The sequence below is a fragment of the Amblyomma mixtum genome, chromosome 9 (assembly GCF_055824585.1).
Source record: "Amblyomma mixtum isolate Tamu chromosome 9, ASM5582458v1, whole genome shotgun sequence".
NCBI lineage: Eukaryota > Metazoa > Arthropoda > Arachnida > Ixodida > Ixodidae > Amblyomma > Amblyomma mixtum.
Window position 1 is genome coordinate 52,093,543 of NC_143020.1, and position 15,060 is coordinate 52,108,602.

At 50.2% G+C, this 15,060-nt stretch overlaps 1 protein-coding gene across 1 annotated transcript in view; it reads left to right on the forward strand.

Annotated features, from left to right (window-relative positions):
- LOC149328988 (G1/S-specific cyclin-D2-like) overlaps positions 1–15,060 on the forward strand; it is a 55,730-nt gene that overhangs the window by 15,990 nt on the left and 24,680 nt on the right. The window contains exon 3 of the mRNA XM_089562030.1: positions 4,560–4,716. Coding sequence (XP_089418156.1) covers positions 4,560–4,716 — 157 coding nt within the window. The remainder of the gene's footprint in view (positions 1–4,559; positions 4,717–15,060) is intronic.

A 15,060-nucleotide genomic window follows, 5' to 3' on the forward strand; every position in this document is an offset into this window, starting at 1 on the left:
GCGCCATTTCTAGCGCTATCGTCGCCTATCGCCATCTTCGGACTGCCGTCCTGTCGCGTACGGGGGGCTGAGTTGGCGTCACTTTGCCCCGTTGTGCGGGCATCCATTAACGACGCGGCGCCTCACGTCGATTTCACGGAGTCGTTGACCCGCACGAGGCTCTAATGATGACGTGGTGTGGTTAGGTAACAGGAGAGAGATTCCATGTTGAATGGATGTTCGCCGGTTCCTTGCCGCGTTGCAATCGAATGATGTGTTCTTTGTTTAGAGTGTTTTAAAGTGTTTTCAGCAACTGGTTGCTGGGTTTTAACACTTTAATGGGTTTTAACGGTTTAACAAGCTGCGTATAGGCAGCGCTATTGTTATGCGCTTCGTGTTCTCTGTTGAAATGTCGTTGTACTCGAGTGTCTAAAATCGCATTACTTGGCGAGGCGAGCTCAGTTGGAGAACGCGTACGGTTATGAGAATACTTTGCTTAGAAGGGGAAAAAACGCGTCTTCGTTGTTGCGAGTTTTTCGGAACGAACAGTTCGCAATAGGCGGACGTTGCGGATCTCTCGGACCGTGCTCTTATTGGAATGGTCATTCAAACGGAATGACCTGAGAGAACATTTTTGGTTGTTACAAAATGCAGGAAGGCTAACTTTCTGTATTTATACCATTTCTTGAGCTCCTTAAGGCTGATGATGATGATGATGAGTCCCTTATACAGTGCTAACAGTATGAGGATTGTTTGCCCGTTTCGCCACTTCTGTTGTCAGCACAGGATAAGCGCAGGTGTACACGGCAGGACTATATTGAGCCTTTCGCAGGTGTACACCTGTGCGTACGGACGTTTTAACAAAAATGAATGGGTGCGCGGAAGACTGTATGGACACCGGGAAATGCTGGGAAAAAATAGGTGACCAGACACTAAAAAAAAAGTTAGAATGCTGCATCTTCGGGCATCAGTACTCGTCCCTCTCTCGCTCAGAAGCGTCGAAGTGAAGACGATCTTGAGATGATCATTCTCAATGGGCGCGTAAACAAGACGTCTTCTATCTCGCGCGAGGCAAACGCAGCGGCAGCTTTTGTCTCGAGAGCCGCATTCCGTCGAAGTCAGCCGCGCGATATGATCGCCTTGTTTCTGCGCCGCTTACGACAGCGATTCGTGGCAGCAGCGACGTGTCGGCGGCGCCTGGGAGTCGCGCGCCTCCTCTCCACTTCGACGGAGGTCGCGCGCGATTTGCGGGGAAGCCGACCTTAACCTGGCTTTTCTTTGTCCGTCCGACATGATTATTCTGTCTTGACATGGATAGAAAGGATAAGAATGTCACAAAACCGCTCGAAACATAGCACTAACTGTATGGTGTATGGTATGGTATGGTGCGGTATGGTATGGTATGGTATGGTATGGTATGGTATGGTATGGTATGGTATGGTATGGTATGGTATGGTATGGTATTGTGGAAGCCAACCTTGACCCGGCTTTTCTTCGTCCATCATGCTTCCACGCCATAGTGGAAGACACCGAAAGAATAATTTCTAACGCCTGGAGTAGATCGCACAAAATACGAACGTGTTTCTCAATGTCACATGTATCGCAGTACGGCCGCTACGGCCAGGGACTGGATTCCAAGACATTGGGCTCATCTTGCGAATGCCAAAGCTGTGACGATTTGCGTTCTGAAATATTTCATTCGCCTTTAATTCATTTACTGGCTTACATAATCAAGTGTGCGTCCAGGTCTGACCGTTTATTGTGCATAAGAGTGAGGAATTGTGCACAACGTGTGCAGAAAACGTAATATAATAGCATATGGCATAGATCATTGCAGTCTTGAATCTACGAATAATCGTTACACAAGTTAGTTTCTTGAATCGCATTGTTTGGCGTTCCACCTATCGGCAGATTGGATCCGAAGAGACGTCCGAACTTCCTGTAGGATCCATTTAATGTTTGAATCGGAGGTGAAAAAAAAAAAACATAGTGAGCGAAAAAAATTGAACGTTTCTTGCCGAAGCCACGACAGACGGACTAGGCTCCCACGAATTTTCCGCTATTGTTTCTTTGTGTACTTTAGGGCATGGACCTCGACATTACATTTTTTTTTCCTTCTCTTTGAATAGGCTGTGTCGATGTTTGGCGATGGCTGTATACAACCTGCCCATTTTTTAATAACCCTTCTTATTTGCATATGTGTGCAAAACCCGTGTACGTCCGTGCATAAAAAAAATATTGCCCTGACGGGGGCTGTTTAAAGGCCCGTGCTACACCCCTCATAATGTGACATAGGAAGGGCGCACACACAACCTTTACGAAGGGGGTGATTTTAAACAAACAAAAATTCGGCTGCTCTGTGAACATCGCGGCCAAGTAGGGAAGAGGGTAGGGAAAAAAATTTACAGAAACAAAAAAAAGAAACAACGAACACAAGCGACGTATATCACCACCTTGCGGGTTGCCCCTTGCACTTGCCCGTCCTTCGACAGGTTGCGGCGTCGTTTGTGTTGGCAACCTCTCGATGCGTGCGCGACCTGATCAACCCGCATTTTTTTCCCCCCTCCTTTCACTCTTCTTCGTGTTTCTATTTTCTTTGTCCATCATTCACTCTCTTTCTTCTCCTCTTCTTTCTTTCTTTCTATCGCTTCACCTTCACTCCTTTACCCGTAGCGTGCCATCTGTTCGCACCTCCTCACCCGCGTTTGCTTGACTCGGTTTGGTTTGGCTGTGTCTCCTAACACACCCCCCTTCCCCGTATCTTCAGAACGCCCTCTGTCTGCTTATACTATTTAACCGCGTGTAGCAGCGCCGACAGCGCCTCCCTGTTGTCATCGCAAGGCACGGGCGCACATGCCACTAAGATGCGAACGAAACACGCCGTGCTGTATTACGCGCTGTCTCTTCGTTTGTGTGTGTTTGTGTCACATATCTATTGTACATGAATCTCCCGAGAATGGCTTCGCTTTGTGGGAGATTCTTGGAGTCGAGGCAGGAACGCTGGGCTGGATGTAGGGAGGGAGGGGTCTCAGGTGAATCGACGCAGGTACGCTGGGGATGCGTAGAGGCTGCAGGGAGGGGTCTCAGGTGAATCGGTCGCTGCTGAATGAGAGCTACGGCTTTCATCGGTACCCCCTCCGCCCCCCTTTCTTGTAAGGGTGTCCGTTGTTGCGTGCGTGGCTTCTTCTTCTCTGCTGCGTTCGATAATCGGAGTCCTTAGACATCGGCGTGGAGGATGGCGGCGCAGAATCCTCCTCGACCCTTTAACCCCAAACCACGTGACACACGGGTCCCTTTAAATCGCGTCTCTACCTCCAAGTCGATGGATTCACCGACCTCGACTCCTCCTTTCGATATCTTGTTTCGTTTTTGTTTGTTTTTTTCACTTCGTATCTATAACCCACGTCCTCTTGTATGCTGTATCGATCGCATCGCGACTGAGTATAACTGCGGGCTGGGGCCGATGCAAGGTGCACCTTTGTCCTGTCAGGTGGGTCGGGGGTTCGCGCAGTGGGAAAGCGTCGGATCCTAACCTGCCTACACCGTGCGCCGCTCACACCCCTTTCCCCCTTTTTATCTTGCGGGCCTTCTAGCTGTTCTCGGGTTGGAGCAAACGACGCGTGAAGTGAGGTTACGACCGCGTTGAAGGTCGGCCATCCGCCGCTAGGTGCCGCTATAGGTCCCGCATATTAATGGCGAGAGTCCTGCAGGCGCATGCTTTTGCCCGTGAGGGAAGGGGTCAAGATAGCGGGGTCGAAGACAGCTTCGACTCCAGATGTTGCAGCGAGGTATACCGGGCGTCGGCAGCCCACATCCGTTCGACCGTATGGCGGACCGGCGGGCAACCCCCTCCGCCGATGTGACGGCGAGTAAATGACCCGAGATTAAAGGGAACAACGCGGGGGAATGGGCGGAACATGTGCCTCTGGGCTTTTTGAGGCCTTGGCAGGTTGCCAGGGAAAGCGGCGTGGCTTTGATCGCACCTGTGGTAATTCATTTACCGTCGCTGATGCGTTTCACTTTTGTTTCTTTTTCAAAGGACGATGGCTGCGGGGTTCGTATACATTTGTATGTGTAACGCGTTGGTTAGAAGGCCATAGCCTACTGATTTTAACGTGGGTATGGAGTGCTGTTAGCGGTAGAGCCGGCCAAACCTAGGGTTAGCAGAGCAACTGGTCCTTGACGTGCGCTCAGAACTTGCAGTTCTTGGTGGAATCCATGCAGCTCCACGGGTACGTGCAACAGAAACCAATCAGTGGTATGGGTGCAGGTCTCTTGAACGCAGGTCCTTGGCGATAAGTTCTCTTGAGTCATGAACGGGTCACAGCCCTCCAGGAACAAGTGCTTCTCAGGGAGAAAGTGTATCTCGTCATGTTAAGTGACGGGGAAAATGGTTTAGTTCCGAAATCTCTAGGAACTCTTCAGTTGCAAAACGAATCCTTGATTTGTAAAGATCTCGGAAGTGCCTGCGAGACGCCATTGCGTAATGTCCTAGCTATGGGCGCTATTCTTCGTCCTGTAGGAGGGTCCGCGGTGCGCCCCGTTAACCCATATTCCTCTGTCTTGTCCCTGTTTCACAGGAGTGGGAGCTCCAGGTTCTGGACAAGCTCGGCTGGGATGTGGCCTCTGTGGTGGCCAACGACTTCGTCGACCATCTGGTGGCCATGCTGGGCCTCGCCGACGACGGCGACACCGTGCGGAGGCACGCGAACACCTTCATCTCCCTCTGTGCCACTGGTGAGTCCCCTCTTCTCTGACGCCTGCGATTGCTCATAGGTGTCATCACACTCCAAGCAAGAAAAGTGCTGAACGGGCTGCAGAGGACAGTGGCTTGTGAACAGTGTTCTCCACAGCCATTACTCGTTTTAATTGCAAATCAGCATCAGCGACAATTTGCCTTCCCAAGGACTAACGTTCGCTATGTAAGGACTGTAGAGTTCTGAAACCGCTCCGTTTTTTTGTGTTTTTTTTGGAGGTGGGGGGGGGGGAAGCGAAATGCGAAAAAAGCATGTGATCTGTGCGATGTCAGCGCAGGATAAAGAAGCCCAGGTGATTTAAATTAATCCAGAGCCCTCCATTAGGGCGTTCCTCATAGGCGATGTGTCATTTCGGGACGTTAAAGCATACACTCACATGTTCATATATGTCCCATTGTATCCAGTGACGGCTGTGATTTCATGGCATGCCATCCTTTTTTGAACGACTTACGGCCGTAAAGATTTCTTTCGGGGCCTTTATCACGGGCGGCATATCATCCAGGACGTAGTCAAAATTAGAGGGCGAGGGAACTTTCCTACGCACGTCTTGACATTTTACGTCGCCTTGATTGGCTACATTACCTAGCAGGAAACCTAGTGACCTGAGAACTTCGGATAGAGACTTTACTTCTAGTATAGTCAGCAGTATTGCGTTAAATTTCCAAGGGTTTGCAAGAACCGTAGCAATCAGCGTCATATCCTCAGCCCAGTGGTAGACCTACGAGTGTACGGTAACGTTTCGTTGGTTGCAGTTTTCGTAACTGGTGCTTCCCTGTGTGCACCTCTGTCGCGAGTGTTCCGCTTAGTGCCGTCACGGACAGCCTGGGTTCCTCGTAAGCCCCGTCAGCGTTTTGTCTGCCGAAAGAGCTGCAACGCCAAGACCTCTTAACCGCCTCTTAAGCCCGCCGCTATCACTTAAGAGTGGTCCCCTCAGGGTATTGCTGGCCTCAGCAACTTTGCTATAGTTTGGTCGTTGTCCCGACCTGCTGCAACGCCGCACCTCGTTCCTTTGGCGGCCGTATTTCCTAAGCAACTCTCCCTGCTTCTTCGAGGTTCTCTCCGCGGCGTTCAACTGGACAAGTGTGACTGTATACTTGTACACCGCTCTCGTATCGGGTATAGTGTATGCGACGCGCCGAGTCCATTCAAGGAGGAGCACCCGTCTCGCCTTCGCGACCGCTATCTCGCCATACGTAAACGCGGCATCCGGTATTTTCTTCACTGGTCGCGACAGCGATAACGTCTCAGCGAACGCCGCGTGGAGGGATGGCATCGTTCGATGTGATTTACTGCGCGCGATACCCTCGTCACTTGGACGAGGAAACTGTGGGACGCTCGGCTTCTCTGGGCCGTGCACTCTAAGCAAGAATTATAGTCTGTATGGGAGTTTAAAGGGAGTAAGTTCTCCTTTAGCGCATTCCGTTTTAAGGCGACAGCCTTTAATGGCTCATACTGCCGTTCGTCCGTTAACAAAGCGTGTCACGCGCGTCTAACTCGGGAACTAAAAAAGATAGAAGAAAACCAATGGTCGCTTCAGGTAGAGGAGGCAAAAAATGAACCCAGAAGGCAAGTTTGATGGTTGTAGAGTAATTACTTAATTAATTATAGGCCAAAATGTAGAAACTGCGTGGAAATAGCGCGGATGTCGATAACGACGGCAACGGTGTGACGTCACATCCGCCGGAAGTCGTCACGGCGTAGTGAAAATTGCCACAGAATGGTCGGAAAAACGACGGATTTGTGTCAAATTAGGTGTAAAAATGTGTAATTAAGCGTAATTAACACTTATGATACCCGGCAGATGTATAATTTAGGTATAGATATAGCCACGGGAATGGTGTGACGTCGCATCCACCGGAAGTCGTCACTGCATAGTGTCCTCGGCTTTCGCCTCTCAACACTTTAGTTGCCAAAGTGTCGTCGCAATTTTAGGGGCAGGGAACGCTACCCAAGTCCCGGAGCAGATTTCGATCACTAATTACACGGAACGCGTACTGTTGGAATTGCAGGCATGTTTCCACTGCAAAGCAGTAACTTTATGCAGTTAGCAATGGGAGGAAGGTTTTAAATGTGCCGCCGTAGCCACTGAGATTAGAAAATAGAGCAGGTTATAACCTCGGTTAAAATATTCGGAACTAGTAAAACTTCGCGTGTTTTGAAGAGGGGAGTCTGTTTGCGTTGCAGGCCATAACTATTTCGTACTTTTAGAGATGACAATTACGCCGACTTGCGGGCAACATACCCTAGATGCTAGAGGACAGCTTTACTCCCTTTTTTACTCCCATACTGACTATTTGGTGTTATGAAGGTATTGGATGCGCAATCATATAGGTACGTTGACGATTTTTTAGTGTTTTTAGCGCGTGACTATTCCAGCCAGGATGCCATTGATGAAGTTTTAGAAGTTTTTAAGCAACACGGACAAGGTCTTGGTTTTACACATGAGTTACCCCACAGGAGTGTTCTGCAGTTCCTGGACCTCAAACTAGAGTTCTGCGTGCGGCATGTATGTTGGTCTTACCAACCTCGTGCAAAAAAGGAACTTTTGCCGTACAAATCAGAGCATTCCAAAATTGTGAAAAGAGGCATTGCTTCCCTTTGCATGGAATCGGCTCTCAAAAAGTCGTGTGTGCATCAACTGCAGGCAAGTTTTGACAATCAGATCCGCCGGCTTTCGGCAGCAGGTTTCCCTATATCGCTCTTGACGGCGGTTGCCGAGGCCCTGATACGAAAGATGAAGACCGGTACGCCAAGTATGAGAGGGACGAGTGAACGCGAAGCGTTCAGGCCTGTGGTGGTGCCATATCTGCATAAGGTGTCTCATCACCTCAAGAGAGTTGCAGGCAGGCATGGTGTCCCTTTGGCGTTTTCTGCGCCGAATAAACTGGCGAAGCTGTGCGCCCGCACGTGCGGTGATAGAAGGAGTGGATGCCTAATTAGGCACGGGTCTACCTACATCCCTTGCGCCACCGGGGTGGTATACTCCTTCCCTCTTTCATGTGGTAAGACCTACATCGGGCAGACAGGGCGGTGCATAAACGAGCGACTCAGGGAGCATGCGAATAAAGTTAGGAACAACACAGACAAAGGGGCACACCTTGTGTCCCATCTTAGTTCTTGCCGCAATTGCACACCGCGACTTGACGAGACCGTGATACTAGGAAAAAGCAAAAATGAACAAGCGCGGCTGGCTTTGGAAGCTTTCCACATAAAGGAAAACGCTGTAGACTGTATCAGTGACACGTCCGTGGCTCTGTACGTAGCCGAAATCAACTTTTTGCGATCGCGTCTGCGTTAACAGCCCTTGGCTTGACTATTGTGGTTAAAGATTGCATTTGAGCATGCGTGGCCAGGTGTATAAATAAGCGTTCCAAGGAAGAAATAAACAGTTGTTAGTGCGCTTGTGTGTGTCTCTCTGTCTTTCTTCGTGGTTCGTCCTTTGATTGCGCATCCAATACCTTCACAACATCATGTACCAACTAGGTCCAACCCAAGTTTTATTGAAGTATTTGGTGTTAAGAAAGCGCAACTAATGAGAGTGGTGGTGCCTGGGAACTGTTTGCTCCTTTGTTCTGGTGCGCATCGAAAACGGCAAAAATAGAAATTAGGAACGAATAGGAGCAGTTACATGCAACTAAAATAGAAAGAAGGCATGAAAGAAATATGATCTGAAAACAATAAAAGACAACTGGCGAGATCAAACAGATTAAAGAGAGTAGTACATGATGGCTAGAAACATAATGTCGCAGGTCACAATATCAGGGTACAAAATAACTAAAGCAGCGCAAATTTACAGATACCATTACTACTCATAAAGTTTAACCCACGGTTTAACCCAACTCAGATTGTCATAGCACACAACTGTCGGAGCTTTTTTTTTTTTTCACTACTCAATACAGAACCTTATTTCCGAATGGTAGCAGAGACGTGAAATATCTGGAGTCGGGTTATATCTGTTTCCGTCACTCTGATATCTGAATCTTACATATATTTAAAGGTCAGCGAACATTTGCAGAGTTACAGGAGAAAATTTAGTTTTTACCAGACAGCTTTCTGCGCCTGGTACGATCGAGGGGTTCGATGTCCTCACAGGCCGCGAGGGAGTGGGGAAGTCCCTTCGTGACTGCCGCATGTGCCGGGAAGGGATCATTGAACTGGTAGCGGCCGAAGTGAGCCGGCGCCACGCCGCGCTGGGTATTGTTCACCGGTCCCCCACTTATATACGTCGGACCGCATTGCGACACCCGCGGTCCTTCTACTGCTCTGTAGCAATTCATTCTAAGTCTTAAAAAAAAAATGAGTGAGTGGGACACTGGAGGTGGATGGCAGTCTGTTTAGGGACACCCGACTTCCTTGCAGGTTTGTTTGTAGACCGACAATTTGATTATAGTAGGATACAACTTAAAAAAAAAACAGCACTTGCTAACGCTGGGCCGCGGTCTGCGAGGTTTTGGTTTACTCCGCTGGCCAAACGGAACAGTAAACTAAATCAGCTAGAGCTGGTAATTTTTTTTCTTGAGATAAGCTTTTTGTTTAGGTAACAAGACACGTTTAAGCAGCGGACTACTTTATCGTCGTGGAGGAATTCTGTGCGCGGAGGCTGAATGTGGGCGGAGCTTCACTGCAGACTTAAGTTGTATTTGACTATAGTAACTAAATAATTATTAATTCAGCGAATAGTTATGTGCTCAAGTCGCTGTTTGGTCCCTGAAAAATAGGAAGATAGGAAATAGAAGATAGGAAGATATTGCAAAGCAGAGTGGCTTGTTGGGCGAGTTGGTTGAGCATATCTTGAAAAAAAAAAATGGCAGTGGTTTAGCTTTGGTTAAACCTGGAGGATTGCGAAAGCAATGAGGAGAGAGAGAGAGAGAGGCGATTGAGAGCGCGCGGCGGCGGCGGCGGCACGCTAGCTATGCGCCGCTACTGCGCAGCGCAAGTGGCGACCGCGGCGGCGGTACCTCTGAGTCACCCGCGCAGCGACGGAGACGACGCGCCAGCTGTGCGCCGTGTGACGTCACTGCTCCTCGCGCATGCGCAGTATGGCCTTTCGTCAGCTCCGCGAAATGGCTCGGCGACTCGCGTAGTGTTGCTTGCGCAACAAAACTAGCGCTAAAAGACGAGGACTGAAAGAACGAGCACAGTGTGCGTGTGTGTCCCGTTCTTTCAGTCCTTGTTTTTAGCGCTGTTTTTTAAGATATTGTAAGCCACAAGTCTCGCAGTAGTGAAGAACGCGTGACTTACTGTCGCCAGGCATGGTTGTTTTCACGAGAACCGAACTCTTAGCTACACGGGTGTCTTTTGCCTTTTTCCTGTGTTGGTACGCGGTGGCGCGGCCGGTCTGGCATCGAACCCGCAACCTTCTCTCGCTGTCTAACGGGACGTCACAGCCGTTCAACCTCCGCGGAGGGTCTTGAAATCAATAATAAAGAAAAAAAAGAGAGATGGTGGCGTCCACGCGTGCCAAGCTGTCTGAGGGGTTTAGGCACGCGAGCTGTTTGACCAGGTGTTGCTTGCTAATCTGTAAAGAAAGCTAGATACAGAGCAAGCCGCAGGGGAGACGGGGAAAGCCCGACGGGCCTTTGAGCCGCTACTTATACGCGTAACGAAACTGCATGGCTGGTAAAGTTCGAGACAGAAGGTTTCTTCTGTCTACCCCTTGACGTTCGGCGTGTGCCTATCGAGTCTTCCATTGTGGGCCCGACGAGACGCGACGCCTTCCAACAATGGCTCCGAAACTTCTTCCTTTCTTCCCCTTGGCACGCCATGCTCTGTGCCCGGCTATCCGACCCCCTCTCCCGGAACCATCACCTGCCCGAAACCGGTTTCTCCCGACAACAGCGGTCCCTTTAAGGATTCAACCCAGAACCGTCCCTTTAAAGACGACGCCCGAACCACATCAAGAGCGGATGCCAGCCGTCTAGAGGAGTTCTTTTTTTGGAAGAGAGGAAAAACGGGATTTTTTTGGCAGGAGGCGGAGAGGATGCTTCTGAATCACCGTTCCATCTGGACTCAGGTTAGCGCCGACTGTGGTGGCGTAGTTACTTCTTGCGTGGTGTTATTCATTTTCTTTTTTTTTAAACTGTGGTCTGGTCCAACGCAGCCAGATTGCGGTGTTAGCGTTGGGTGGCTTTCGGCTTGGCTTGCGGCTTCTTCGCCCTGACACGCTTCAGTAATCTCTCTCTCTCCCGTGTTTGGACCCGCGGCAGGAAGTGCAGTTTGCGTAAGCTTTTCGAGAAGTCTGTTTTCTTCTTATTATTTCACTTTCTTCCCTTCATTCTTCCCCAGAACGTCGTCTTTCATCTCGACCTTCGCAAGCGCAGAGCGTGTGCGTCATTCCATCTTTCCTGCCTATACAAGGGGATCGCGGGTGGTATCACACCGCTCCTTCTCTTCAAAGAAGCTCGTTCCTCCCTGACCTAACATCCTCGCCCGCTTACGATGTCCCCCTCACAATTTGAAGCCTGTCTTCTGTACCTAGCGCTGCTTGTCTTCTCCGCCTGCCACGCGAATTCGCTGCCTACACTACCTTGCCTCCCCCCCCCCCCCCCTTTCCGTACGCGCATGTGTGTGTAAAGTATAGTAGTACAGTATATGCCTGCCTGTGTGCACGCTTATGCCGCTTGGCGGCGCTGCGGACAATGGCGCGACATCCTCCTCACCTCCGTGGACAGATAGAACACCTGGACGCATCGAAGTAGTTCCCCCTTACGACCGCTTCTGCCCCCCCCCCCCCCCCCCCTTCTCTGTTCTTCCTCCTCTCCGGTTCCAACAATGGGCTTTGGGCCAGCCGGCACGCGCCACACGCGTGCGCAGCGGCGACGCTTTGGGGGCCCCCGCGTCTTTTGTGTTGCCCTCCGGTCGCCGCTCTTGCATTGCGGAAAAAGTTTTTACTTCTCTGTTTTATAGAAGAAAGGCGGGCCGGGCTTGTGTTGGCCGCGGTGTGGCCTTCCGTCGTACGCTCCCTCGTGGCCTTCTCGCTTCGCCCGTCGGCGTCGTCTGCTGTTTCACGAGGTTTTGTTGCGTCGTCTGCTCGCTCGGTTTCCCGTCGTCTGCTGCGCGTAGTGCCTAGCCGTCTGCTACGGTCTCTATGTCTTTAATCGCTAGTCATTGTCGCGCTTTACCTCGGGGTTTGTGAAAGGTATTTTTCGCCCTGCGATGGGATTCATATATTCGTCTCTTTGAAGGCGAGGACAGAACTGCAGAAGGAGCTATAAGCGAACTTTCGTCGTGTTCTACGGTAGTACTTGGATACCGTTTGGTACAGTCTGGCGTGATTTTTAGACGTTCAATTTAGGCTTTATCCGCTCGGCCGTAAAGTTGTCTATGGCGATTATTTCTGCAAGCAAGTCGAAGGAAAAACGGGAGTTTAGCTCCTTGCTTGGTTCCTCTGTTATTAGTCATGCTTTTGAATTATGATTAAGTCACCATTACTGCAGCATCAGTGCTAGCCCTGTCCGGTCAGAAAGCCATGCCTGGCGTTAAACCTTGCGTTATTATCTTCTGGAAGTCGTCTGCGACGGTCGCCATCTTCAAAGCAGCACTAGCGCCCCTCCAGTGGCCCTTTTCGTGCGTGTCCCTTTCCCAAGGTTAAGGTAGTTAGGATTGTCAAGGCAGAGCTATTAGGCGAAGGTTGCGCTTCTATCGGAACTCCGGGAGTATGCGCGGTAGTGATATTCAAAAGGGGAGGTCCTCGCTACTGCAAACGGGACCAGCTAGGGGGCGCCCCAGGCGCTCATGGTGACGGGGGGTTAGAACACCCCTCTATATCTCGAGGCGCGCGCCCGGACCCAGCTGTTTCCGGTCCCTCTCGGGCTGCCTGTTGTCGATCTCTCTTCATCTGCGCTCCCTTTCCGGAGGGTACGCGCGCTTATTGATTTTTCGCCGCGGAAAAGAGAAAAGAGGGGGGGGGGGGGGGGGGGGGTGTCCGCGATCCGACGCTTCTGCTATTGTTCGCCCCTCCGTGAAAGAAATAGCTTGCACGTGCCTAGTCTTTTCTTTCTGAGCGTGCAGCGTTTATCTATTAGAAGTAAAAATAAAATAAACCGTACCGTAGTTCTTACGCGTACGCAGTTAGCAGCGAGAGAGGTGGGCGAACCGGTCTGTCAGGGGGGGGGGGGGGGCGAAACTTAGCGGGGAGGCTTTGATTACAGTAGGCGGCGACCGCAATGGGCATTACCTATCTACCTACCTCCCTGTGGAACTTGCACATTGCCGGCCGGCTACCGTAAGCTCTGGCTACTGTACTGCGGCGCCCGTCAGCAGGAAATAAAGAAATAAATAACACCACGTCACGCACGCCAAAACCGCTTGTTAACTCCCCCCTGCGATTGCTTTCCTTTGCTCAAGTTTTTATGGATTGGTAATTATTTTATTTCGCTGTTGTTGTTTTTTTTTCTTGGAAGGGGGGGATTGTTCCAGATGCTTTCTTGTCTTCTCTTAGTTGCCTTGGCTTGGCTTACGTCGACTGCGAAGTACACGGGCTTCCGATTCGATCCTTTTTCTGCTGTTTTCCAGGACCTTTTTCTCGCTCTTATTGTTTTCCCAGGAGGTATACTGTGGCTGCTTATTTTTTGTTGTTATCGGCTTTCCTGTGTACTTTCTTCTTACTTTTTTTTTCTTATCGGCTCGCCTCGCTACCGGGCTTCGGCTCGCTTCGGATACGGAAGGCTTTTTCCCATAGCCTCGTGCGCAGGCACTCATCAGTGCAGGTATCCAGGTGCGAACCCCCCCCCCCCCCCCCCCCCCCCCTCGCTTTTGCCTCAGTCGGTGCTGCACATAGCGGTGCGTGCGCTAATCGATTTCTTTCTCTTTTTTTGCTCCCGGACTCCCCGAATAGCTGGGACGGGACGTGTACAGTTATCTCGGAGGCTGCCGCTGCTGCTGCTACTGCGTGTGTTACGTGCTGGATAGAACCCCCCCTTTCCGTTCCTACTCCATGTGTTCGGCACGCGTCGACTGTTGAGATTATTTACAGCTGCCACCGTCGATGGCGATGAAGACCGCGGCTTTTTGGGGTTTAGTTTTAAAGTTGGTGGTGGTGGAGGTGTTGGGTGCCGTCGGCTGACGCAGTCGTCAGGTCGACTGGCTTTGCAACTTCCGATTGCCGCTGGGTGGCTGGTTGGCAGGTTTTGTGGGGTGGGCTAGGGCTGCCTTTGGTATTGTCTTTCTTTGTGTGGATTTGTATTTTCGCCCGCCGTTATCCACTTGTACGCTCGGCCAGATGTTCGCTGTGCGTGTGATGTGCCATTGAGATGACGCAACGCGGGTTGTTGTTGCTGTTGGCCTCAAAATGATGGCGCGTACCCACTGCGGGGGATTGGCCAAGACACAAACGGCGACTGATAGGTGCTCAAAATGTAAAAAAAAACATGAAAAAAGAAAATTAGAAATATAAAGTAGATAATAAACACAACAATAACAATAACAGTAAGTAAATAAATAATTGTAATTAAGATTTGTTGATTTAAATAAACTGAAAAAATACTGTGAGATCGGCGACTGAAAGAGGGAACGGGGCTAAACGTGCCATGTTTAGGAAAGCTTTGGTTGCAGATAAATTTTGAATGTGAGAAAGAGCTTAGGATGACAACGCGTGTGGGTGGTCGGTATTTAGAGTCTTTCGCTTCCTTTATTGAGTTTAATTGCAGGAATGCAATCACTGTCAGTATTTAGGTGTTTTGAGCTAAATTCGTTTCGACTGCTGCTTGCTTTTTTATTCTTTTCTGTGGTATCATTGTTATCCAATTATTGTTATAATTATCAACATCAAGATACCGTGACAAACACTTCAGGGTAGCCTCCTCAATTCGCAATGAATTCGAAGCCAGCGCCCGTCTTCTCGTTTTTTTTTTTATTCGTCCTCTTATCGCCTGCAGCGCTGATTTCCGAGACGTCGTCAGCGTATATCAACGCGCCCTGCTATTCGCCATTCGTTGTTGTTGCCCCAAGGTCGCACTTTGTTATTGTTGTTGTTGTTTACCTTCCGCCGTCTCTTCGTCTTCCTCGTTCCGTCGCCGTTGGCGTGCCCATCTTTTCAAACACGTGAAAGCGCGGACGCGGTTACGCTATTATATTTCACCCGCTAGCTCATGTTACAGCGAATTAATTCGCCAAATTTCAGCCCGAATCATCCCGCCAAATCGGTGCACTTTGTCATTAACAGTGTGCGCTTAGCAGTATTGCCTAAAACTGTGAAAGGCGTCCGCGACGGCCCTGGTGAAAGAAGAAAGTAGCCCCGTGGGTTGGTGTTTGGTTTATTGGCTTATTATGGTTTAACGTCCCAAAGCGACTCAGGCTCTGAGGGACGCCGTAGTGGAGGGCTCCG